At 57.0% G+C, this 25,207-nt stretch overlaps 2 protein-coding genes across 5 annotated transcripts in view; one reads left to right on the top strand and one right to left on the bottom strand.

Moving 5' to 3' along the window:
• SLC38A8 (solute carrier family 38 member 8) overlaps positions 1 to 24,015 on the top strand; it is a 36,119-nt gene extending 12,104 nt beyond the window's left edge. The window contains exons 5-13 of the mRNA XM_070500712.1: positions 1,061 to 1,259; positions 4,450 to 4,591; positions 5,291 to 5,392; positions 8,078 to 8,135; positions 12,195 to 12,309; positions 13,414 to 13,561; positions 13,922 to 14,130; positions 15,659 to 15,710; positions 18,010 to 24,015. Of these exons, the coding sequence (XP_070356813.1) occupies positions 1,061 to 1,259; positions 4,450 to 4,591; positions 5,291 to 5,392; positions 8,078 to 8,135; positions 12,195 to 12,309; positions 13,414 to 13,561; positions 13,922 to 14,130; positions 15,659 to 15,710; positions 18,010 to 18,103 (1,119 nt within the window). The 3' untranslated portion in view covers positions 18,104 to 24,015. The remainder of the gene's footprint in view (positions 1 to 1,060; positions 1,260 to 4,449; positions 4,592 to 5,290; positions 5,393 to 8,077; positions 8,136 to 12,194; positions 12,310 to 13,413; positions 13,562 to 13,921; positions 14,131 to 15,658; positions 15,711 to 18,009) is intronic.
• Positions 24,016 to 24,188: 173 nt separating this feature from the next.
• NECAB2 (N-terminal EF-hand calcium binding protein 2) overlaps positions 24,189 to 25,207 on the bottom strand; it is a 29,892-nt gene continuing 28,873 nt past the window's right edge. For 2 of the 4 annotated variants that reach the window (XM_044761333.2, XM_070500716.1), the window contains one exon: positions 24,189 to 24,716. In XM_044761333.2, coding sequence (XP_044617268.2) covers positions 24,688 to 24,716 — 29 coding nt within the window. In that variant the 3' untranslated portion in view covers positions 24,189 to 24,687. The remainder of the gene's footprint in view (positions 24,717 to 25,207) is intronic. The other 2 variants (XM_070500713.1, XM_070500715.1) reach the window with 1 other exon arrangement.

The raw sequence follows: 25,207 nt of genomic DNA, 5'->3' as shown, positions 1-25,207 counted from the left end.
CCCCGGAAGAAGGGGGTGTGGAGGGGGAGGCGTTCCAGGCAGAGGAACCGGCATGGGCAAAGGTCGGATGGCCCGAGGGAACGTGGTGTTCCTTCTGACTCGGAGCTTTCAAATTCCTCTTACGTGGTTCAGTGAGACGCTCCTCTTGGCAGCTCTAGTTCTGGCTTCTGGAGTAAGACAGAGCGAATCTGCTCGTCCAGGGGCATGGCGTCTGAAGAGCGCCGCCCCAGCCTGCCCCAGGCTTCCTGGCTGAGCGTCTCCCAGCATGCACTGTTCTCCTCCACAGGAACGCGGGAGGGGAGTTCGGCCTGGAGACCAAGCCTAGCTTGCGGACAGGTAGCCATCAGTCCTGGAGAGGCTCAAAAACATTTAACTCTGTGGAGAAGCGGGGCTCACTGCATGGATGGGGGAGTGCCCAGTGGCACAGACCCTTTAGAGAGCAGTGTGGCGATTTCTTATAGAGTTAAACACACGTCTGCCCTACACCCCAGCACTTCCATCCTAGGTGTGTGTCCAGGACAATGAAACGTACGTCCTCAAAGTGACTTGCTCTAGAATGCTTGGCACTTTATTTGTAGTAGCCAAAAACTGAGAACAGCCCAGATGTCTGTCAACAGGGGAATGGATGCACCGATTGTGGTGGTAGCCACACAATGGAAGAGCACCCAGCCAAAACAGGATAAACTCCTGGTGCGCCGATCACACAAATGTTACAGTGAGCAGAAGAAGCAAGATAAGAAAATACATAAAAGTGGAAAAATATTGGGTCAGTGGTTTCTTCTGGGTTTCTGATGCCTCATTTGTCCCACTGGGGCAGAATGGTGTGAACCCCAGACTCAGAGACTTCCAGCCAGCAAGGCCTCCAGGATGCACCTGCTCTGCAGCTCTGGTTTCAGGGCAGGGGAGGGGCTAATGGCAGGTCAGCTAGAGGCCCCCAGGCTGTAGGCAGCCGTGGCCTCTGCAGGTGAGAGGCCCTGGAGAGTGGTCTCAGAGGCCCGAGGGGTGGCTGGCTCGGGCGGCGGGCTGTGGGCGTCCCTGGCCCCATGGTGCTGCTCCACAGGTTTCCTTGGTCTTCCTGATCAGCGGGCTGGTCATCCTGGGCTATGCAGCCTCCACCAGCGGCCAGACCACCTACCAGGGCGTGGTTGGAGGGCTGTGTGGCCCCGCCATGGGGAAGCTGTGCGAGGCCTGCTTCATGGTCAACCTGCTCATGATCTCCGTGGCCTTCCTCAGGGTGATCGGGGACCAGCTGGAGAAGTGTAAGTAGCTGCGCAGAGCCCCTTATGACCCCTGGGGCTCCTGGCTGATGAGCAGGACATGGACTCTGGGCTAGGCCCGGGCAGGACAGCCGAGACTGAGGCCACCCACGAGCTCCTAACACCATGGGGAAGGGAGTCTTGGATTAGTCATTCCAGCATATTGAGAGTCAGAGAGAGAGAAGGGGGCTGAGGCTGGGATGCCTAGTGGGGTCAACCCCTTTTACAGATGGGGAATGGAGCCACCCTCAAAGACGCCCCTACGGAGAGAGAACCAATAAAGCCTGCAATCTGGGGGCATCAGAGACTCAGCCCCATGCACCTGTGGCCTCTTGTCCCCCAACTAACAATTTCCCTCTAAGCACTACTTTAGCTGCATCCGACCAGTTTTCATATGTTCTATTTTCATTTTTGTTCCATTCAAAACATTTGCTGTCATTTCTTCTTTGACTCATGGATGTTTAGAATTGTGCAGTTTAATTTCCAATTATTTGGGAGTTTTGTAGATACCCTTTTGGTTTCTACCTTAATTGCATCATGATCAGATTTCATAGTCAGTGTGATGTCAATCTTTGGGCCTTTGAGACTCACTCCACAGCCGCCACATGGTCTGTCTTGGTGAGCATTCCACATGCTTGTAAAGGATGTATATTCTGCAGTTGTTGGGCGCAGTGTTCCAGAACTCTCCATCAGGTCATGGTGGTCCACAGCTTTGATCAGATCTTCCACAGCCTTACCGATTTTTCTTTTTTTTTTTTTTGGTCTCGTTTTTCTATCAGTTTCTGAGAGAGGGGATGTTAAAATCTCCAACTATGATTGCAGACTTGTCTATTTTGCCTGTTAATTCTGTCCATTTTGCCTCATGGTTTTTGAAGCTCTGTTGTTAGGCACACGCCTCTGTGAATCACCCTCTGATTGTTGTGAGACGCCGCTTTCTGTCTCTGCTGATACTTTGTCATGCAATCGACCTTCTCTGCTGTGAGTCCAGCCACTCAGCTTCCTTACGATGAGTGTTTGTGCAATATTCCTCTTTCCACTCTTTTACTCTGAACCCAAGTGCAGCTTGGGATTTCAAAATGCATTTCTTGTACACAGCATATGGTCAGGTCTTGCTTTTTTACCATCTTGACAATCTCAGACTTTTAATTGGAATGTTTAGACATCTAACTGGGATGTCATTATTGGTACGGTTGGATTTCCATCTACCATCTTGTTATCCTTTTGTTTGTTCTCTCTGTCTCTTGAACCATGAATGGAAAGTCCCCTGGTGTTGGGATATTGACATAAAAGGTTTCTACATCTTGGGAAGCACTCTTATTCCCAAAAGCATCAAGGTTGGTAAATCTGAATCTCCCGGTGGGTAAATGGGTGAAAAACACCCTGCCAGCCAGTGGCAAGCAGAGGTCATGTCACGTTTCCACTCTGGTCATTTGGTAGTGTTGCTGTGTTGAGAAGGATTCTGAGGCTGTGTGCAGGCTCAGTAGTTGAGTGCCTGGAGTGATCAGAACATTGGTTAGGGTACAGGCCACCCGGCTCGGAGTGGATGGACTAGGGTGGAGAGAGCATTGTTTGTGTGTCTGGTTAGGTATTTGGGGATGTGTCTTTCTGTAGGCAAGTCCAAGCTCAGGAGGAGGGTTAGATAGAGTCTGGGTGCTTAGGGGTGTCCTTGCATTTGTTGGGTACAAATGACTTGACTATAAGTGACTGGTGCTGAGTATCAAGGAATGTTCTAGAAAGTGCGGGTTCAGGAAGGAGCGGATGTAGCTGTGATGTCAGAGCTGGGGTTTCCTGCTGCAGGAGATCCAGATGGGTAAGCAGGGCTTGCAGCCCATCCCATGCTGCATGGGGCCTGGCACTCATGGAGATCTCTGTGCACCTTGGGGTGCATGCGTTCTCTTGGCATCTCTGGCCCAGAACGTCTGCTTCACCCTCCCACCTGGGTGCCTGTGTACAACACCCTCAATGTGCAACTCTTCCCTTGCGTCATTTCAGTAGAAACAAGCCATTCTCATAAAGCATGTGTTTCTTGCATGGCTGGCTTCATTGAGTATTTGGTGAGAACAAAGAGGAGTTAGGTTACCACAGTGCCAGCCCCCCAACGTGGACCAAGACCCCGCTCTCAGCACCTCCCACCCCTGGCGGGGCCGTGGGAAACCCCTCACCCCACGTGCTTCCAGCCTCAAGCTGTCTTGCTGTCTCTCCTTTGCTCTCCCCTCCTCAATCTGTCTTACCTCTTATATCAACTCCAAATTCTCCATCTTACTGTCGCGGAATAAAAATGATCTCAAGTTCTTTGCTGTTCCTTCCACTGAGAGGTTGATGGGGTCTGTGTTCCCTCCCCTTGAATCAACGTGAGCTCTGTGATGGCTGACCCAGCAGAGTTTGGCAGATGTGACACCGTGCCAGTTCCAGGCCATGTCTTTTAGAGGACAGGCAGCTTCCACCTTGGTCTCCAGGAGTCCCTGGCTGCCATGGACTAGCCTGCGGAGAGACCCCGAGACTGCAGGGAGGGCTCAACTGAGCCCAGTTGTCCCCACCAGGAGCCTGGTGTGGGTGGAGCCGTTGAGGACCCTCCAGACCGGCTCTCCCGCCAGCCAAATGCCCGCAAGTGACCACAGCCGCTCCCCTGTGGAGAGAAGTGGCCAGCTCCGCCCTACCCTACTTCTTCACCTGCAGTTTGTGGCAATAATATAGCGGTTGCTCTAGGCCACTGTTGGGGGGAAATGTATTGTGCAGCTGCCACAGAGGACGGCGGCCCAGGTGCAGAGTAGCTCGCCTCTCCCCAGCACCAAAAATCCACGCCAGGCGCTGGCCCGACCCCAAACGCCCCGTGAGCCCCTGAGCAGAAACAGAAAGGATCCTTTACAAGAGCCTAGGGGCCTGGGCTGGGGGGCGGGCCGTTTGTCTCTGCTCGTCGCTGGGTTCCAGCCCTCGGAGCTGTGCCCCGCTGGCAGAAGGAGCTCTGTACACGTCTATTGAATGAGTTTGTGCGGTGGGACTCCTTCCTCCAGGGTGGCACGTGACAGCATCCCCATCACACTTGTCATCCCATCCTTTCAGGGTCACGAGGCTGACTTAATGCCCATGGTGAACCCCACCCAGGGCCTTAGAGCCGGGGACCGTGGCCGAGGCTGTGACCACTGGGTGAGGCCGTGCAGGGCTCACGGCCGTTCCTTTGCCCCCTTCCCGCCAGTGTGTGACTTCCTCCTGCCCGGCGCTCCGCCCGCCCCGCAGCCCTGGTACGTGGACCAGCGCTTCACCCTGACCCTGCTGTCTGTGCTGGTCATCCTGCCGCTGTCCACGCCGCGGGAGATCGGGTTCCAGAAATACACAAGGTACGGGCCGCACGTGCTGCCTGGCAGGGTCCCCACCCGCGCCACGTCTGCGTTGGGACTTCTGTCTGCCTGGGATGGGGGAGCTGCCAGCACTGCTCTTCCCCTTTGGAGAAGGGGGAGAAAATGAAAAATTACACGAGCAATCCGTATGTGTGATAGAAAATATAGATCAAAAAGAAAAGCGCCCGTGATGACATGCCTGCTGCTGACTCTGTTATTTATCGCAGACTTTTTATGCACACACGTGTGCACACAGACACGGAGAGAGAGGCACAGACGCACACAGACCTCTTCATTTTATGGTCTAAGGCTTCAGGTGTGCTTTTGCAAAAATAAAGTCTGGCAACGTATTCATACAAGTTTGCCACATGCCTTTCCCTGTTGTGTCGTGAACAACAGTAGACTTCTCATCTTGGAAATGGAACAGAGAAACAGTTGGCAGGAATGCAACAAAGCTGACCTCTGGGCCGGAGGACGGCCCTGCTCGAAATGGTCTTCCCGCTGTCCCTCTCGTACAGATAAAGACATGGAGGCTCAGAGCGGTGACAACTTTGCCCTACACCTCGCTGGTGTGGGCAGAGCTGCCACTCAGACCCCACTCTGTGTGGCTCCAGGCCCTCCCTGGTGGGGCTGGTGTCCCCGTGTGTCTGCGGTCACTCGCCGCGGAGGCCCCCTGACGCTGTGCACCGTCTGTGTTAGCATCCTAGGCACCCTGGCCGCCTGCTACCTGGCCCTGGTCATCGTGGTGCAGTACTACCTCTGGCCCCAGGGCCTCACTCGTGAGCCCCGACCTGCACAGAGGTGAGTCTGAGGGGATGGCTTTGCGTGGCTTCCTGGGCGGGCCTCACGGGGGTCCTTGGAGGAGGGAGCTTCTCCTCCTCTCTGTGGTTTGCACAGAGCTCCCCACCTCCACCCCCACCCCCCATGAAGTCCTCCCGTCTCTGATGCGGTGGAGCCCAGCGAAGGCCCCTTGCGACCTTCAGGATGAACACGGCTATTGCTAGCAAGGACCAGGGACAGCCCAAGGGACATGAAAACACTAGACGCCACAGCGGCCTGGGACTCCTAGGCTGTTGCAGATGTGTCCTCCACAGGTGGAGGCAGCAGAGCTGGCCAGCAAGGTGCAGGTGCCTGGGCGTAGGGAACAGGGATGCGCGGAGGCCAGCGTGGCCGGACCAGCCTGAGCCAGGCCGGAGTCGGGTGGGGATGGGGGTGCCCCGTGCGGACACGGAGATGTGGTGAGGACTATGGTTTTGCTGAGAAGCCACCGCAGGGTTTTTAGCACAGCAGAGGCTTGAGTCGGATCTGCTGGTGGCAGGGCCAGCTCTGTGCACATGTGACCTGTGCAGCCACCAGGGCCCTGTGCCCAGAAGGGCCCCTCCCTCGGTTTAATGCCCTGCTGCTGCCATCCTGAAATTCTTAATCTCTTAGTTCTGGAAACCAGAAGTCCCAGATCGAGGTGTTGGCAGGGCGGTGTTCCCTCTGAAGGCTCCAGGCGAGGGTCCTTCCTGCCTCTTCCCGCTTCCGGTGGTTGCCAGCAATCGTTGGCATTCCTTGGCATGTAGACACCTCACTCCAGCCGCTGCCTCCGTTGTCACATGGGCTTCTCCCTGCGTGTCGGCTTTCTCTTCCTATAAAGACACCAGTCAGTGAATTAGCCCCCAACCCACTCCAGTGCAACCTCATCTTAATTTAACTTATTATGTCCACAAAGACCCTGTTTCCAGATAAGGCTTCATTCTGAGGCTCCCAGTGGAGGTAGATTTTGAGGGACACTGTTCCACCCAGGACAGAGGATGACAGAAGGTGGGTCTCTGAAGTCGGTGAACAAAAGTTCAAGAAGCTTGTGTGATCACCACCAAATGCTGCTCCTGGGTCTTGAGGAGCAGAGTCCGGGTGTTGGACCTGGCTGTGGAGGCCGCTGGTCGGGGTGGGAGAGGGGCAGAGGCCCCGGGGGGATCGGGTTCAGGAGAGAGGAGAGGAGAGGAAATGCGAGAGTTCTTCTGAGGAGGGCAGGACAGGCACGGACAGGAGCTACGCGGGGACAGAGGCCACAGCACACGTTTATGCTGACGGAGTCATCCCATAGGGAAGGAAAGCCAGTGAGGAGAGGACCACATCCACTGCTGATCTGCGGCCTTGAGTCGGTGGGAGGGGAGGGTCCTGCTCTCTGGAGGCGTGGCCTGAGGCCGAAGCACGGATGGTCTCATTCCTAGGAACAGGAGGGGACATCTCCCGTGGGCCCAGAGGATGCTGGCAGGCAGACAGAGCAGTGGAAACGTGGGCACTTTGCTTCCGGCTGCGATAGGAAGCCAGGCTGTCAGCTGGCAGTGCCGTTGAGGAAAGTCAGGGATGGCGGAGCTTGGCTACGAGCCCCCGTGAGCAGCATCCAGAGTTAGAGTCGGCCAGAACCCCACACAGAGTGGGAGACACCACTGTGTTAGTATCCTATATGGCTGCTGTGGCAAATTACCGCCAACGTGGTGGCTTAAAACAACACAGATTTGTTATCTTGCAGTTCAGGAGGTCAGAAGTCCAACCTGAAGCCCACTGGGCTAAAATCAAGGGGTCAGTAGGGCTGGGTTCCTTTTGGAAGTTCCAGGCAAGAATCCATTTCCTTGCCTTTTCCAGCTTCTAGAGGCACCTGCATTCCTCAGCTTGTGGCCCCTTCCGCCCTCTCCAAAGCCAGCGATGTCCCATGTCTCTGACCCAGCTTCCATAGTCACGGCTCCCTCTGATCACGGCCAGGAAAGGTCCTCTGATTTCAAGCATTCGTGGGATAGATTGGGCCCAGGTAATCTAGGACATTCTCCCCGTCTCAAAGTCCTAGATCACATCTGCAGAGTCCTTTTTGTCATGTAAAGTAACATATTCAGATTTCCCAGAATTAGGACATGGACCTCTTAGGGGGCCATTATTCTGCCACAACCAGGAAACCCTGATTCTACAGCAGGGGCTCTTTATGCCCCACTCCACTATATGTCCCCAAAGGCTGGCACCTGTCACTGCTCATCAAAGGAAGTTGAGGGCCACCAGGTGGGGACCACTGAGAGGGATTGACCTGAAGATTCTGCCCCGTGCACACCTCAGTCCTCTTAGGCAGCTTGGATGCAGGTCAAACCATCCTTGCACCATGGGGGACCTGTTTGGATGGATGCTGCCTGTGTTCCCAGCTCCTAGCCTCTTGGGGAACGGGCAGCACCAGAGGGAGGTTAGAAGTTCCTTTTAGCCGTGCCCTGCCCAAGTGCTGCCTGCGTGGAGAAGGTCAGGTTGCCAATGTCAGCACAGATGTATTTAGAAAGAGCAGCATTTAACGTGCATCCTCTTCCATCCCCCCAGACCTGGTAGGAGATGTGGTAATTAAAAATACGTCTCACACTCGTGCTTAGTTACATCTTGCTGATCTTGTTTAAAACTCATCTTCAAGCTGAAGGTTGTTTTGAGTTTAACCTTTTGTAATAAACATCTGTTCTCGTCTATTTACAGCCCTTCCTCTTGGACCTCCGTATTTAGTGTCTTCCCCACCATCTGCTTCGGATTTCAGGTAATTTAGCGTCTGTATAGAAGAGTGTGGCCTCTGCAGGCTGTGGTGACTCCCTGCTCCCTTGGGAGCGTGTGGCCTCCCCGTCAGGAGAGATGGTGAAGACTCATTCTAGGATGAGACGGGCTTTCTTCTGGAGACCGTGCCTGTGGGTTGGCGTCCGGGCTCAGTGAGGGAGGAATTGCCCCTGAGCTTGGGAACCCGGCCCCCACTGACCACCAACAGCAGCAGCACATTTGTGGGGTCTGGGGTAGAGTGTGGGGATCCAGGACTTGTCCTTTCCTCTGCAAAATCCTTGCAGGACCGTCGCCGTCACTGGAAACCTAGAGCCACCCGCTTACGCAGAGTGCCTTTAGCAGGTGGCTTCTGCCCCCGGGGCCTTGGAGAGGAAAGATCCTGCCTCCGGAGGCTTGCAGGCTGGGAGGGCTGGGGCGAGTGCAGGCGGCTGCATGGTGGCGGGTACGGGGCAGAATATGCAGAATTGCTGATAGGGTGTCACGGAGGGAGGACAGGTTCTGTGTGTGGGCCTCTGCTCTAGCCCTGGGTGGGGCAGACTCAGAGAACCCCCTTTTCAGGCTCTGACACCTGAAAGGAATCTTAAAGAATGTGTGGGGGTGGCCAGGGGAAGGGGAGGGCGTTCCAGCTAGAGAGGACGGCACAGGCGAGCCACGGAGGGCAGAGGGTCCCGGCCCGGTGGGTGAGCTGCAAGGGGCGCTCCCCTGCCTTTTTGTCCCTCTTGGGGTTTTCCAGTCTCCGAGCAGGTGGCAGCTGACTCCATCCTTTCTTTGTTTATTTTGGGAAAGATTTGCCTATCTCCTAAGATCAACCACCTCCTCACCACACCACCACCAAAATGGCCCCGAGTCAAAATCAGGTTCGCAAGGGAAGGTGGTTCAGGACCGACCACAGTATCTCAGCTTCCTACTCTTAATTTTCCCTTCCCTTATCCATCCACTAGCCCGTTTCCGTTCTTCATCTCACATTTTCTTTGAGATCCAGTTTTGAAAAAACATCCTGAGACATTTCCATTTCTCATCCTCATAAATGAGTCAATGTATCGCTTCTGGGCCTCAGCAAGCCGCTTCTAGGAGTTTCTCACATTTCCTCCTGCATATCCAATATTTTGAAAGATCTAAAGCAATGGTTTTGCTGTCAGCTGTTTGTCTGGGTGTAGTTTACCCATCGCTCCCTCCCATGCCTGAGCACCATATGGTGCGGCAGGCTCGCGCTGTCGGGGGGCTGCTTTCGAGACGCTTACGAGGGGGTGCCCCCTCACCTTTGCCTCGGCTCCCTCATCCAGTTCTCCTAGCAACCGAGGCCGGGCTGCGGTTTCCAGGGACACGGGATGCGGTGATGGGGAGTTGGGAAAAGATGTGAGTTGCGGGGGTGGGAGCGGGGCTGAGGACTGGTTGCCGCTCAGACCAGAGGTGATGCTGCCAGGGTCTGGCTTGGAGAGTCGAGCATCCGGGGGTGGGGGAGGACCATGAAGATGATGGGAAGCAGAGCGCGGAGTGGGGGCAAGGCTGGAGGGGTGCGCTGGAAAGGGGAGGCCACCCATTGCCACCAGGAGCTCTGGTCTGGTTCAGACACCACCCCTCGCCCGGCACATTTAGCAACAGGGCACCCCCTTCAGCCTTCGCATCGTCGGTAGGAGGGGCCTGCGAGGAGCAGACGTGGGAAGCGGGCTCGGCTCCCAGCCAGCCCGGCCGCACTCGGTACCTCTCTGTTGTCACTGTTTTTAAACAGCTTTATGGAGATATAACTCACACAGCGCAAAATTCACTCACCTAAAGTGTATATAATTCAGCGGTTTTTAGTATGTTGACAGGGTCGGCCAACTGTCTCCACAGTCAATTTTAGACCTTTTTCATCACCCCAAAAAGAAACTTACGCCCGTTGGCAGTCACTCCCCATCCCTCCCCCGGCCCCTGGCTACCACAAATCTACTTTCCATCTCTGTGGATGTGCCTGTCCCGGACATTTCATGTGCATGGGATCCTAGAGCCTGTGGTCCTTTGTGACTGGCTTCTTTCACTCAGTGTGTCTCTGGGGTTCATCCACGTTGCAACGTGTCAGGACGTCATTCCTTTCTATGGCCGAATAATAGGTGGATGGACCACGTTTGTTTGTTGATCAGCTGGTGGACACTTGGGCTGTCTCCACTTCTCAGCCATCATGTGCTCCTCTGCCTCGCGCCCCATCCCTGAGTGAACAGTGAGCCTGCACGCAGCCCGCCCCCGACTGAGGCACTGCCCCAGTGGAGCAGCCCCGCCCCGGGAGACGGGCTTTATTTCCCTGCATAAAACCGACAGAGAGACGACTCGGAGTCTTAAGATACTCAGAGGAAGGATGGCAGGGCACCATCCTGCCACCACCAGGCACCCTCTCCCCGTGCGTGGGCTCGGGAGTACAGGAGGGAGGTGGGAGCCTTGACCCTCGGAGGTCCGCTGCCCGGTGGTCGAGGGTCCCTGGGGGATTAAGCCCCCACCCCCTGGCTGAGCTGGCCTGCAGGCCAGTGGGCTCCTGTGAGGTCTGAGAAGTCCCGAGGCAGGAAGCCGAAGATGCACAGGCGCCCTGAGGCTGGTCTGTGTGCGAGCTCACCCTGGCTGGCCGCCACCACCGCTGGGATCAGGAACACTGAGGCCGGTGCCCCCAAGCCCTCCCTAATGTGTGCTCCGTGAGGCTGGGGCCTGGCCATGGGGTATCCCAGACTTGCGCTGAGTAGGACTGCTAAGCGTTTGAGTAGCGGAGAGCCAGGTTGGGTGGAGGGAGGCCTCGTGGCTGCCGGGGGGTTAAAGGAACTGGTGAATGAGTAATCTGTGGAGTGCTCCATGCTTGGCATGAGCTCTGAGGCAGACGTGGTCCTTGCCATCGGGTAGCTGACAGATGCTGAACAAGCAAATCCAAATGTGCTCACACGGGGGCATGGGGACACAGGAGAGAAGAACTTGGCCCAGCTGAGGAGGGCATTCCAAAGGATGAGTAGGGGCTGGCTGAACTACGAGAGAATCCTAGGCAGAGGAACAGTATGAGCAAAGGCCCTGAGGCAGCGAAGAGGGACAGAGGTGGACCAAGCTCCGTGAGTGAGGGGAGAGTGGCTCTTGAGGAGACTGGAGAGTGGGCAGAAGTAGACGATCAACACGTTTGGTTTTGATCAGAAGTGAGCAAGTGGGCGTGATGGCGGGAACCCTGTCCCAGGAGCCCAGGAAGATGCCGGCACCCATAGGGAGCATCGAGATACGGCAGCGCCTTTCAATCCTGGCTGCACAACAGGGTCTCTGGGGCTGCTTAAGAAACACCGCTGCCCAGGACCTGCCCCAGACAAAGTTCACGGCACAGAGGGGCTCTGGGCATTGGCTGTGTGTATTTTATATTTAAAAAGTCTTATGACCATATAACAGTACCTGTAAAGTATATAAATCATAAGTTTGCGTACACCCACACAACATTCATCCCAATCAGGCTACAGAACATCGTCAGCACCCCCAGAAGGCTGCCTCTGGCCGTTTCCACTCAAGAGCACCCACCCCCCAACCACTGTTCTGCCTTCTGTCACCATAAATGGCAGTTCTCAACGGGGTGGGGGGGCGATTTTGCCCCCCAGGGGACATTTGACAATGTCTGGACACATTTTTGGTTGTCACAACTGGAGGGTGCTCTGGCATCTAGTGGGTCCAGGCCAGGGATGCTGCTCAACACTCTAAATGCAGAGGACAGCCCCCAAATGTCACTAGTGTTGGCGTTGAGAATCCATGTCCTGGCTTGTCTGTCTTGTAGCTTGAACTTCAGGTACACGGAAACGTTCTTTCACGTCTGGCTTCTTTTGCTCAACATTGCAGCTGAGAGGTTCTTCCATGTTGAGTGTGTCATTGTGATCATCCTTTTTCAGTGCTGTGTAATATTCCACATATGAATAGCCAGCGATTTAACTTATGCTTTCTACTGTTGGTGGACCTCTGCATTGTTTCCATCTTTTGGGGTGTTGATACTTTTTAGATTGCTCCAGGTGATTCTAGCACCCAGCTGGCCTGAGTCCCACCGAGTCCCACCTCTGTCTTCTAGTGTCATGAAGCTGCTGTCTCCATCTACTGCAGCATGCGCAACCAGCGCCTCTCGCACTGGGCCCTGGTCTCCGTGCTGTCCTTGCTGGCCTGCTGCCTTGTCTACTCGCTGACAGGTGAGGCCTCTCCCGGGGCACCTAGAAGCTGGGCAGGGAGCGGCAGGAGAAATGGGAATGTAAACGGTGTTTATGGGGAGCTTAGCATGTGCTGGGCACAGAGTCTTCACTCATTTGATCCTTAAAACCTTGTAGGAAAGTGCCCACTTCATAGATGAGGAAACTGAGGCTCAGAGGGCTTCTCCGGCCTGTGCACGGTCTTCCAGCTGGATGTGACAAAGCTGAAACCCAAACCCTGGCCCGGCTCTGCAAAGCCCCCGCTCTTACATCCCCCCACCCCCTGCCTGCCCGCCGTCTGACGGGATGGCAATGATGGTGGTCCTCGTAGCGTTTCATCTGGGTAGCAGTCGACAAAATGCTCTCGTGGATGCGATGGATTTGAACATTCAAAAACCTGTGTGATAGAAGCATCTTCAAAGGGGACGAGTGTGGCTCAGAGAGGGGCTGTGACATGACCAAGGTCACACAGCACACCCGTGGCACAGCCCAGGTCCCAGGCTCAGGTTGACTTCTTCCCAGCCACGTTTCTCCAGCCTGGTGGCTCTTTCCTTTGTCCACCCACTGGAGCCTCTGACTCGGGAAGCCCTCGGGCTGCCCCAGATGTGTTGGGCGCCTTGGACGCCTGTGGTTACCGTGGGTGACCTCTCTCCAGCAGAGGAGGTCCCTGTCTGTCTGCTGCCCGTGGGTCAGAGGGCTGTGACCTAGCACTTGAGAGTCACCTCCAGACAGTCTAGATCCAGGGCCAGCAGGGTCACGGGACCTCTCAGAAAGGGCCAGGAGAAGCCACAGCTCTTGGCCAGAGATGGTATCGGGACAGGGCAGGGGACCCGGATGCTGCGAGGCACCAGCACAACGAGCTATTTCAAAGAAGGATAAGCAACAGTTTTGCCTGAGAACAGTTTTGAATCAGAACAGAGTACTGTGTAGGCCGAGGACAGGAAAGCCTTGGGAAATGGTAGAACCAGAGAGCTCTTCCGGAACCTTCCGTCAGCACCTAGGGAAAACCTCGGAGGCGGTAGAAGCCCGATGCTGCCAGAGTGTCGCAGTTGAGGGGGATGCGGCATTTTTCCAGCCCTCCTGGCTTCCACCCTTCTTACCTCCCAGGTGTTTATGGCTTCCTGACCTTCGGGACAGAAGTTTCCGCCGACATCTTGATGTCCTACCCAGGCAACGACGTGGTCATCATCGTCGCCCGGGTCCTCTTTGCCGTCTCCATCGTTACCGTCTACCCCATCGTGCTCTTCCTGGGGAGGTGAGGCCTGGCTCAGTGGGGACGCTGACGTTTATGGCCACTTAACTCGTGGCAGGCAGGGCACTAGTGTGTGTGTTGCAGGGGCTGCCGCCATCTCACTCAAAGAGGGGGAGACGGAGGCGGAGGGTTTAGATGGTTTTCCCAGAGTCACCCAGTTAGTAAGTGTTGGGGGCTGGAGTGCCTCCTGAGCCCACACTTGACTGCTCGCCACGCGGCCCCTAGGTGTGGGTGGCATCTAAGGGCTGCGTCCCTGGGGAGTAAGCACTGGTGTGTGCGGGGCAACCAAGAGGGGGCTGCAGCGCCCAGTGGTGGGCGGGCTGGGCTGGAGCCCCTGGGAGCCTGTGGTGGCCTGGCCTCCAGGTCGGTGATGCAGGATTTCTGGAGGAGGGGCTGCTGCCGGGTGTGTGGGCCCAGGGCCCTGGCTGACTCCTCGGGGCCATGGGTCCGGATGCCGCTGACCATCCTGTGGGTCACTGTGACACTCGCCATGGCCCTGTTCCTGCCCGACCTCAGCGAGATCATCGGCATCATCGGTGGCATCAGTTCCTTCTTCATCTTCATCTTCCCAGGTGAGACGCCGCTTTCTGGGCCTCCTGCCTGTGCATCCTTCCCGTTGCTCTCTGCCGGCATCCCTGTGGTGGAGGTCAAGGGTCTGGAGGGTGGGAGCCCCGTGTGGGTAGGACAGCTCCCAGCCCTGTTTATGAGCCTGGCACAGCCCAGGGGCCATAACACCGTCCCTCATGAAGCATCTCCGTGGCCGTCCTGGATGCAATGATGGGAGTTTCGTCACCATCCCATGCCACGGACAAGAAGACCAAGGCCCAGGGGCCTCCCGGCTGCACAGCTAGCGCGGAGCAGGGCTGAGTTGACCTTACGGCTTTGCCCCCCTGCCCACGGCGGCTGCCTGCTGCAGGATTTTGTTTTATTTCTAAAAAATATTTTCAGCGGCTGGCCTGGTGTCCGAGTGGTTAAAGTTCTGCACGCTCTGCTTCGGCGGCCAGGGTGCGTGGGTTTGGATCCCAGGTGCAGACCTACTCCATTCATCAGCCACGCTGTGGCCACATCCCATATACAGAAACATCGAGGAAGAAGGGCACAGGTGTTAGCTCTAGCTCAGGGACAGTCTTCCTCAAGCAAAAGAGAGGAAGATTGACAATGGATGTTAGCTCAGGGCCAATCCTCCTCACCAAAAAATGATTAAATAAATAAATATATATATATTTCCAATGACATGAAATTCACACGGCTCAAAGGCGCCCCATGAACGGCTTCCTCCCCTTTGTCCCCTGACCTTGGAGGCAAACACGATTTCCGTGAGGGATGGTTTCTTAGGAAACCTTCCCAGTGTTACTGAGTAATGATGAGAAGTTCTAGTTGAAATGGCCGAGGGTTATCCCGGACTGGGAAAGCCAGGGGGGCCAAGGCCCAGGTTCCTCTGGAGAAGGAAGAGTGTTGGTGACCGAAACCCCAGGTCCATTCTGGCCCTGGCACTGGGAAGCTCTTCCAGACGTGAGGGGGGTGGCCACATCCCGCCGCCCACCCACCCGGGGTCTAGGTCTGCAGATCTGGAGTCTTAAACACACGGGAAGTCGGGGGCCATGCGATGTCCTGGGTGCCGCCTTTTAGCTCCAGCTATTTCCCAGGCTGGACAGGACTGGCCAGGACAGGGTTGGGATGAGGGTGATACCGTGGGAAATTTTGGCAGAGCTGTCTGGCTTTGAATCCCAGCGGAACTAATGAAAAAAAGAGAGAGGATGAGAAAGGAGAAGACCACAGTGCAGCTGCCAGCTGTGGGCCTCCCAGGAGTCGGGCCATCTCAGAGACCCTGTGGAGGGGTGCCGTCATCGTCATGTGAAAGGCTGAGCCTCTAGAGGCCAAGACGTTTGGAGACGTCGAGTGGGACCCCAAGCGAGGCCTTGGCCACCACGCTGTGCCGCCTTGCTGGGAGCGGCGTGAGCCGCCTGGGCCACTGTGGGCAGAGGCCCTGCTGGCCTCTCGGCCCCTGGGGACTGCTGGGTGTTGCCTGAGCTCTCAAGAGCGCAGGGTTCCTTCAGGTTCAAGAATGAAGACTGGGGTGACCCTGAGTCTCCTTTGCAGGTCTGTGCCTCATCTGTGCCGTTGGTGTCGAGCCCATGGGACCCCGAGTCAAGTAAGTGTCTCGAAAGGAGGCGTTTGAAGGGGCTCAGGGTGGGAGAATGTGAGTGTGGAGGGGCCGTGAGATTCTGCTGTCCTGCCATGAGAAAACCGCAGGCCGTGGGGGCGGGGGTCTGCGCAAGGACTCGGACCTAGGCCAGCAGGGCCGGTGACGGTGCTCTGTCGGTCCATGCACGGCTTTCCCTTCCGCTCTGAGGGTCTGTGGTCGGAGCTCTGCATGGTTTGGGGTCTTCCGGGCCTCTGGAGGCCCCGGCCATGCATCCTCCTCCTCTCCCACTGCCTGCGCTCCCATCCCGGGCAGGATGGCTGCAGGCTGGTCCTGTCGGTGCACAGAGCCCTCAGGTATGGAGGCCGTGTAGCCCTCCAGGCACCAGGGCCGCTCTGTCCACACGGGCGCAGGTCCTGGCTGGGCCTGCCCTTTACAGGCACATCTCCCTACCGTGCCGGGGTCTCTCTATGCTGCAGACAAGGACCCACAGGACACGGCAAGTCAGGGCAGAGCGGGGACTCAACCTGGCCTGACTGGACCAGGGGCCCCTGCTCCCCCTCCTCCCCGCTCCACACTGCTGGTCAGACAAGAATCTGGACTGTCCCTTTATTCAGCAGAGTGCCCTCCTCCGTGTCAGCCGTGAATCAGATGTGACTGGGACCCTGTATTTGCCGTTGAGGGGCCCGGTCTGACTGCAGTGGAAAGGAGCGTGTGTGCACAGAGGATGCCCCGCTCCTCAGCTAGGCCCCGGGGCCCTGAGCGTCTGCGGAGCTCTTACTCCCATTGCACAGGCGTGAGAACTTTGCTAAAGAGGTGCTCGCTGTATTGGTTTTCTAGAATTGCCATGACAAGTTGCCCAAAATAGGTGGTAAAGCAGCAAAGATTCATACTCTCAGTTCTGGAGGCCAGAAGTCGGAAATCAATGTGTCAGCGGGGCTGTGCTCCCTCTGAAGGCTCGAGGCGGGGTTCCCTTCCTTGCCGTTTCCTCCTTCTGGTGGCTCCAGGCGTTCCTTGGCTTGTGGCCGCACCCCTCCAGTCTCTGCCTCCATCCTCACGTGGCCTCGCCCCTTGTCTGTGTCTCAAGTCTCCCTCTGCCTCCCTCTTACTGGGGACACCTGTCATTGCATCTAGGGCCCACCCCAAATGCAGGATTTTCTCATCTCCAGATCTTTAACTTGATTGCAACCTCAGACCCTATTTCCAAAGAAGGTCACGTTCACAGGTTCCGAGTGGATGTGAATTTGGGGGACCACCACTCAGCCCAGCAGACATGCTCTTAAGTTACAGCAGCCGTGGACTGGGTCCCACCTCCAGGCGGGTGCCTCAGTCTCCCCACTCCTCCAGCTGCATGGGGTGCAAGCTGGGTCTTCCAATGGCGGCGAGCTCGGCTGGTTCCCTTCTGGGCAGGGAAGATTTCTGGATGTCTCTAAACCCGACTGGGGCGTGGAGCTGGCTCCCGACTGTCAGGGTCCCCCACGTGGTTCCTTCTCTGTCGTGCTCTTGCAGCCCCTTGCTGCTTGTGTTTTGCCCCTTGATCAAGCTCACAGCAGTTTTTACGGATGGGCTTTCAAGATATTTTTACTTCTGGAACTGCTTCAGGGCCTTCTGATCTATCAGAGCTGCTCCAGGAGTGCTGCAGCCCTGGGCCACGTTCCCCTCGGGCTCCCGCCCTCAGACAGGTGGATGTTCACGGCACAGAGTCACCACTCCGAGATGCTGCTTGACGAGACATGGTCTTTCCATGACAACGGGTCCTTGTGGGCCTTGTTAATGGGGCCCGACATTCCTCTGGCGGCCCTGCCTTTGTGGGAATCTTATTATCGTCGCTCTCCTTTCATTCTCTGCACCGTCTCTTCTGGTTTATGTTATGAAGCCACCAGTTCCCGCCACCCCTGCCGCCTCCGCCCTGGTCCCCCAGCCGCTGTTCCGATTGTGTGTGACTTGGGGCTTTCTTCTCCCTCCTCATTTTTGGGGGGACTTCATCCCCCACCCAAAAAGGGAAAGGAGTGGGAAGGGAGGTTGATACTAGCGTCGCCCTCCCCCCATTTCTTTGGCTTTGATAAAATATTGAGGAGGAACGAGGCTGTGAAAGAACTGAGGGAGCGAGAGGTGTTTGGAACGCCTGGGTGTGTTATTTCCTGTTGTCTCAGAGACCCACCCCTGCAGGGAGGGGAGAATATGCTCCGATTTTTTTCCAAATCAGTGACTCTGATGGGCTTTAAATAATAAGTGTTGTGCGTGTGCTGGCTCGTCCGTGCGAAATCCCAGAAGAGCGCGTACTGACGTGGGCTTGTTGACTTGGCAGGTGCTGCTTGGAGCTCTGGGGAGTGGTCTCCGTACTCGTGGGCACCTTCATCTTTGGGCAGAGCACGGTGGGGGCCGTCTTGGAGCTCGTCTGAGGGGTGGCCGCACCTGAGCAGGAGGGGGGCCTCCCCCGGCCCTCGTGGCACCGCTGCCCGTGTCCAGCCGTGGGACCGACGTCATTCCGTCATAAAGATGCTGGAGAAATGGATTCCTTCTTCCTTCTCAGGCTGCTCACTGGGGCTTCTGCTGGCTCAGAGGGCTTCTGGCACAGTGGGGAGGAGCGTGTCAGGGTGTCCTGGGGCGGCCCCAACCGGTGGCCACAAACAGCAGAAATGGGCTCTCACAGTTCTGGAGGCTGGGAGTCCGAGGGCCAGGTGTCGTGGGGCCACACTCCCTCTGAGGGCTGCAGAGATCCTCCTGCCTCTTCCGGCTTCCCGCGTTGCCGGCCATCCTGGGCTGGTAGACGCGGCACTCCAGGCTCTGCCTTCATCTTCACGGGCCATCCTCTCTGCGTCTCTGACCAAATTTCCCTCTGCGTGTAAGGACGTCAGTGATTGGATCAGGGCCCGCCTTAATTCAGGATCACTTCCTCTTAATGTAGTTACTTAATTAGCATCTGCAAAGGTCCTGTTTCCAAATTAGGTCAAATTCACAGGTTCCAGCGGTTAGGACTTTAACTTAATATTTCTGGGGGACACAGTTCAACTCATACCTGAGAAGTAGGGGCTGAGGCCCAGACAGCCCTGCTTTGGGCGTCGGGATCAAAGACCTGAGGTGAGGGCGTGAGAGCCCAAAAGGAGGTTTCAGGTGGTGTCCGATGGGGGTGGCGGTGGACTCGAGCTGGGCCTCGGGCTGGGGCGTGGGGACTGCTGAAATCTGCCCTTGACCAGGAGATGCCCAAGGAGATGGATGCCCAGAGCTGGCCACACGACCTTGCACTTGCCACATACCCCGATGGGGGGGACCCCAAGGAGCACCCCCTTTCCCTTCCACTGACCGGACCTGAGGAGCCTGGAAGCCAAGTGGACCATTTGCGCTGGGGTTCCCGCTCGGCCCCACCCCAATTCTGGCGTGAGGAGTCACATGAAGCCGAGGAGGAGGGGCGGACGGTGTGCCCCAGAGCCTGGGGAGAGGAGAGGAGCCAGGGTGGGGAGAAGCTGGTGGAGAGGCCCCGGGGGCCCAGCTGCTCTCTCGGGCCCCGTGCTCACCAGCACAGACCCTGCCCAGGCCCGGGGACGTCCTGGATGTTGCTGGGTTCAGGCCACTCTTCCTGCCTGCAGACAGAAGCAGCCAGTGGTGCAGAGCCAGGAGGGGCTGACATTCGGGGACGCCTCCCTCGGGGGAGGCAGGGGGCCCAGCTCTGTTTGTTGTGTCCTGCGATGTGTACATGACTGTGCGAGGTTGGTGGTGGTAGAACCATTATTTTGTTGGTTTTTCCAGCCCGTCCACCTGCATGAATTTTTGAAATTGAGTTATGATCCACATACTATAAAATTCACCCTTGAAAAGTGCACAGTTCAGTGGGTGTTAGGAGATGCAAGAATGGTGCAGCCATCAGCAGTATCTGATTCCAGCACATTTTCTTACCCGAGAAACCCAGTGCCCATGGGCAGTCACTCCCCAGGCCCCCTCCCCCAGCCCCCTCCCCCCGGGCAACCATGAATCTGCTTCTTGTCTCTGTGGATTTGCCTGTTCTGGACATTCTCTATGAATGGGCTCATGTGACATGTGGCCTTTTGGGTCTGGCTCCCTTCATTTGGCATAATGTCTTCAAACTCATCCATTCGACAGGTGGGGCAACTGAGGCTTGGAAATGTCAAGGCCGCCTGTCCTGTGAGGTCCAGAGTTGGGGTTGGGACCGATTTGGGGTTAAAGTCTGTTGTCCGGTTCTTTCCAGTCCACGCTCCACTCGGAGGAGTGGCCAGGGGGGTGGGAGCTGGGATGCCTGACCCTGGGGGCAGGGGGGCACCCTCTGTGCTCCTCCGCCACGGCTGCTGGTGGAGGCAGGAAGTGTGGCCTCTGGTGTAGACTCTGACCCAGTGGGGGGGCACAGGAGCTCCAAGTGCTCTCTGACCAGCCGCCCCACACCCCCACCGGCCACACCCTGTGTTCAGCGGCCACAGCATCCTCCCGAATGAGGGTCTCAGAACCAGGATCGCTTTAATGGAGCATTTACCACCCCCGAGCCAGCAGCGAGGATGGATGGTCAGTCATTGGTTATTTACAGCCTGAATGTTTCCTAAAGCACGTGGGGCAGGCCAGGAGGGCGGGGGCCATGAGAGGACCATTCTTGGAGAGTCCTAGCATGAGAGCAAAGCACGCTGGGGGTCAGGTCGTGCCAGAAAAGGCTTTGGAGTCAGACCACCGGTTTGAACGCTGCCTCTGCCATTGGCTATCTCAAGATCTTGGGCAGTTTATGAACCTCTTCTAAGAACCGGTTTCTCCACCAGCCAAATGGAGCAGGCTTATTGTGTACGATGTGATGTGGGCTTACTGTGAGGAGTAAAAAAAAAAAAAAAGATGAGTAGCCGGTGGGGGACCCAAGAAATGGTAGTTTTATTTCCAGAAAATCTGGGTTGAGATTGACAGAACACTGAGCTTCCTGGCAGCTGAGGGAAAAAGGGAAATAAGAGGACAGGAGGGCTCACCCCAAAGCAGGAAAGCATGTCAGGAAGGAAGTGGACTGGCACTAAATGCTAAGAAAAGATAAGAGTGGGGCCCTTTGAGGGGTGACAAATATCATCACTGGGGACAGTGGTTTCCGTCTCGATTCTGTGACAGCTACAAGTGTGTCCTCATACAACTAAGCCTCAATTCAACCATCATGATGCAGGGACACAGTGCTGCCAGAGAAAAGCAGGCTGGGATGTCACCCTCTGATGTCTGACCTAACAAGGAAGGGACAGGCTGTCTCCTGGACTGTCCTGCCCCAAGACTAAGTGGCTCCCTCAAGTTTGTGACGGCCGCCGGATGAGGGAAGGGCTGGAGGGGGTTCTCACGGTCAGGGTGCTGTGGCGTAGGGCCTTGAGCACAGCCTCTGGGTCTGGAAGATCTGAGCCGACTCTGCCCGCCACCTACCAGCCGTGTGACCTTGGCCAGGCCTGGCCCTCCCTGAACTGCCCTTGTCCTCAGGTGCTCACTCAGGAAAGACTCCATCAGTACTGTTTGTAGCCTCGGCGTCCCTCCTGGGCCTAGGTGGGCAGCTGCCTCTTCCTTCTTCCTTCTGGCCCTCGGTTTCGGTCTTCTTCACTCTCCTCTAAGACAGGGCTGAGGACAGCTCCCCTCCCTCCCAGGATGGCCGTGAGGACAAGCTGAGACACACTCGCAGAGCCCCCGGCACAGAGCTGACCTGCACAGGCGCCCGGTTGAGGGTGTCACCTGTGCTTGTGGGTAGAGACTCACGTCTCGAATGACAGCTGTGAACGTGGCCAACTGACATTTCACAGCACAAATGACCTGTTCTGCCCTGAGCCTCCTGGGGAAGGCCTTCCACTGGCTCAGGTGCCCCCAAGGGACTGCACGGGGACCCCACCCTGGTGCCGCTGCCCCCAGCACCTCAGTGGCTGCCGCCTCCACGCGGGCTGCCTCTGCGCGCCTCCCTCGGAGGGGCAGGTTTGCACTGGACGCAGCGAGCATGCGGATCAGCCCGTTGGAGGCAGGTGGTGAACGCCTCTGTGTGGGCGGGTGAGTCGACTGGTGTTTTTTCTTTTAATTGAGGTGAAATTTGCATAACATAAAATTAACCATTTTAAGGTGGACAATTCAGTGGCATTGAGTGCCTTCACAATGTGTAACCACCACCTCTAGTTCCAGAACATTCTCATCACCCCAAAAGAAAGCATGAAGCCATCAGCAGGCACTCCCTATTCCCTCTGCCCCCGGCAACCACTGATCTGTTGTTTCTGTAGATTTAACTACTCTAGACATTTTATAGGAATGGAACATACACATGTGGCCTTTTGTGACTGGTCCTTCACTGAGCATTATGTTTTCGAGGGTCATCCATGTCGTGGCATGGACCCACGGTCTTTCCTTTTTATGGCTGATCTATTCCATTGTGTGGACAGAGTACGTTTTATTTATCCATTCATCCACTGATGGACATCGGGGTTGTTTCCACCTTTTGACTATCGTGAATAAGCTGCTGTGAACATGTGTGCACAAATATTTGCTTCAATGCATCTTTTCAATCCTTTTGGGCATCATATATGGCCGGGGGTGGAAGTGCTGGGTCATACGGTAATTCTGTCTTTAACTGTCTCAGGCACCTGATCAGGATCTTAGTGTATTCATCTGGAGCGGTTCCTCCCCATGTGTCTATACTGTGTGGCACAGTGGTTAGGACACAGGATGGGGGCAGGTAGCTCTGGGCTTGGATATAAGCCGTGCCATTTACTTGCTGTGTGACCTCTGCTGAGTTACTTGCCCTCTCTGTGTCTCCCTTTCCCCACCTGCTGATCACAAGATGGCACAGGCAGCATCGAGGGTGATGGCACCTACCCCATGCCTGACTCCGTGCCTGGCCCTGAAGTGTAATTTAAGTGGGAGCTCTTATACCTTTTAGGGTTGAAATTTGTTCTCTTCAGAGCCCGTTCCACGCACTCAGAACCCGAGGAGGCGCTGAGTGCTTGTGGGCTGCAGTCAGCAGAGACGCTGTGACACGCAGAGGGCTTGGGCAGGTGGGTGTGACGTGTGGCATAAGTGTAACATGCCCAGCGAACGGGGCTCCTCAGCTGCACCCCGAAGATCCCCAGCCCCCTGAGAATATTATTTTTAAAACCGCTGAGCCGACTGGAACAGCACCAGCTTCAGGGTGAGGTGGGCTCGGGGCAGCTCTGTGCTCGCTGACGCGGCCAACGGGACCCAGTCCAGGGGCGTTCTCATGACCAGTCGGTGCTGACCTTCAAAGTGGGGGGCTCTTCTCCTCACTTTATAGACGAGAAAACAGAGGCTCCGAGAGGCTCGTGGCAAAGACGTTCAGCTCAGAGATGTGTAGCTGGGACTCGAGGCTGCATTGTATGCTTCCCCCAAGCCCCCGTCGTGTGGCACTAGTTTTGCACAAGTGGCCAGCATCCTCCAGCCCTGCCAGGAGGTGGCTGGGAGGTGAATACCCAGTTCGAGGGTGGGAGCTGCCCTGGGGAGGAGGGGATGGTGGGGGCCAAGGCCTCGCCCAGTGGCGACGGCTTTACGACCGCCACATGTCACAGCCGGGCTGCTCCAGGCTCAGAGCTGGAGGCCAGAGGATGCCCCTCCCGGGTCCCGCCTCCCCGGGCTCCCACTGGGGCCCCGACCCACCGCTGCCCTGATGTAGGGCCTCCCCCCTCCCCAGGCCCCGGCTGCTCCTGGTCCCCCACCCTTCTCTCCATCCTTAGGAGGGGGACCCATGGCTCCCTGGAGACTTCTGTGTATGACATCTTTCCTGCAACCAGGACAGGAAAACAGAAGAGGGGAAGTCAGAAAGGTTCCAGAATAGGACTTCACCATTATTTCCAGCCCAGTCTGTGGTCGCCTGTCTCGTTGGAACAGTTCATTTCCAGGCGTGCAGTGAAGGATTAACTGCCCGGAGAGGTCTGGCCTTTGCCCTCGGCTCCTGGGAGGTGACCTCTAGGACTGTCCTGCCTGATCCGAGTGTCCTTGTTAACCTGGGGCCTTGGGCCATGGGGTATCGGCTGGACCTCCAGTGGGGCTGCAGGCTGGGGTCAGCCACGTCCACATGAGCGACCCCCACTGAGAACTCTGATCACTGAGGCCCCAGGGGTGTCCCTGGGTGGCAATATTCTATGCATAATGTGACACGTTAGTGCTGGGAGAAACAGGCACTGTCTGCCCGACTCCACTGGCAGGGGACGACGGGAAGCTCTGTGCCTGCTCTCGCCTGGTCCCTGCCCCACACGCCTCTTCACATCCTTTTGCAGCCATAATCTGTAGCCACGAGCATGATGCCTTTGCCGAGTTCTAAGTCCTCCTGGTGAATTATGGAACCTGAGGGTGGTCTTGGGGACCCCCGAACTTTGCAACGAGCACGAGCTTATTTATCAAAATACGTTCCCCAGTCATCACCTCCATTTCACAGATAAGAAAACTGAGGCTCTGGGCCGAGCTGGTCCAGGTTTCACGGCTCCTCAGGGGCCCCACTAGAAACCATCCTCACACTAGACGAAGGGAAACCACCACACACAGTGCGCGGCCGCTGCCAGCGGAGTTTATTGGAGCCGGTTCAGTGGCGGCTGGCCGCCTGGCAGGGTGCTGACTACTGGGCTCTGCTGCCGTGTGCGGCCGGGCACAGGCCTAGGTCGGGTGCTACGGGGGCTCGGCTCCTACCACGTAGAGGACTGTCAACCAGAACAGGGAGCAGGGCGCGTCCTGCTGAGGCCGCGGCGGCCCGGGCGCCTGGGGCTGGGCATCTGAGGCCCCGTCCAGGGGGTGGGCTAGGGAGGGGCGGGCTGCCGGCTCCAGGAGGCCTCCCGGCCCAGGGGCGGCTCCGACGCTGCTCTGCCAACGAGGATGGGGGTGTGGGGTGGGGGAGGGGGGTCTCCTTCACTTCAGAGAGCGGGGAAATACATTCTTGTTTGGAAGTATATTGAAAAGACAGCTCGTGTACCAAAGTGTCTAGAAAAGAGGGGACGTCCTTTGTAAGAGGGGCAGGGTGGCAGGCGCGTCCGCAGGCCTCCGGGAGGGGTCAGTCGCGGCCCACGGTGCACCAAGTGGCTGGCAAGGGGTGGGAGAGAGACACGTCAGCAAAGGGGGGCTGTGGGGACGGGCAGCCCCTGCCCCCTGCCGGCTGCAGCGAGGGGCTGGTGGCTCACCTCCCCTCTCCTGCACCCCTGGACCACATCCCCTCATTCAGCTACTGCCGGCTCTGTGCCAGGCGGGGGCTGGCCTGCACGCGGCAGGGGAAGGCTGGGGCCCTTTTGTGGGGCGCAAAGCTGCCTGCCGGGCCCCTCGGTGGCAAATCACGTGCCTGTGGAGGTAATGTGGGTCTGGCTGTGAATGGGGGGGAGGCGAGGACCCACCTTGGGGCCTGCCCTGGACTGGGGGGTTTCTGGGCCTCTGGCACAGCCCCACCACATGCTGGGCTCTTCTGGGCCCACCTCCCCGGTGTCCCTGGCTTTTGGTCATGTCTGAGGTGCCACCCCGTCCCCACTCTGTTGTTCTGAGCTTGTAGGGCCACTTTCTGTCTCGGGCCCTGTCCTCGCATT

Source organism: Equus asinus, chromosome 28 (genome assembly GCF_041296235.1).
Source record: "Equus asinus isolate D_3611 breed Donkey chromosome 28, EquAss-T2T_v2, whole genome shotgun sequence".
Lineage (NCBI taxonomy): Eukaryota > Metazoa > Chordata > Mammalia > Perissodactyla > Equidae > Equus > Equus asinus.
Note: the sequence above shows the minus strand (reverse complement) of the source record. Positions and strands in the feature narration are given on the sequence as shown.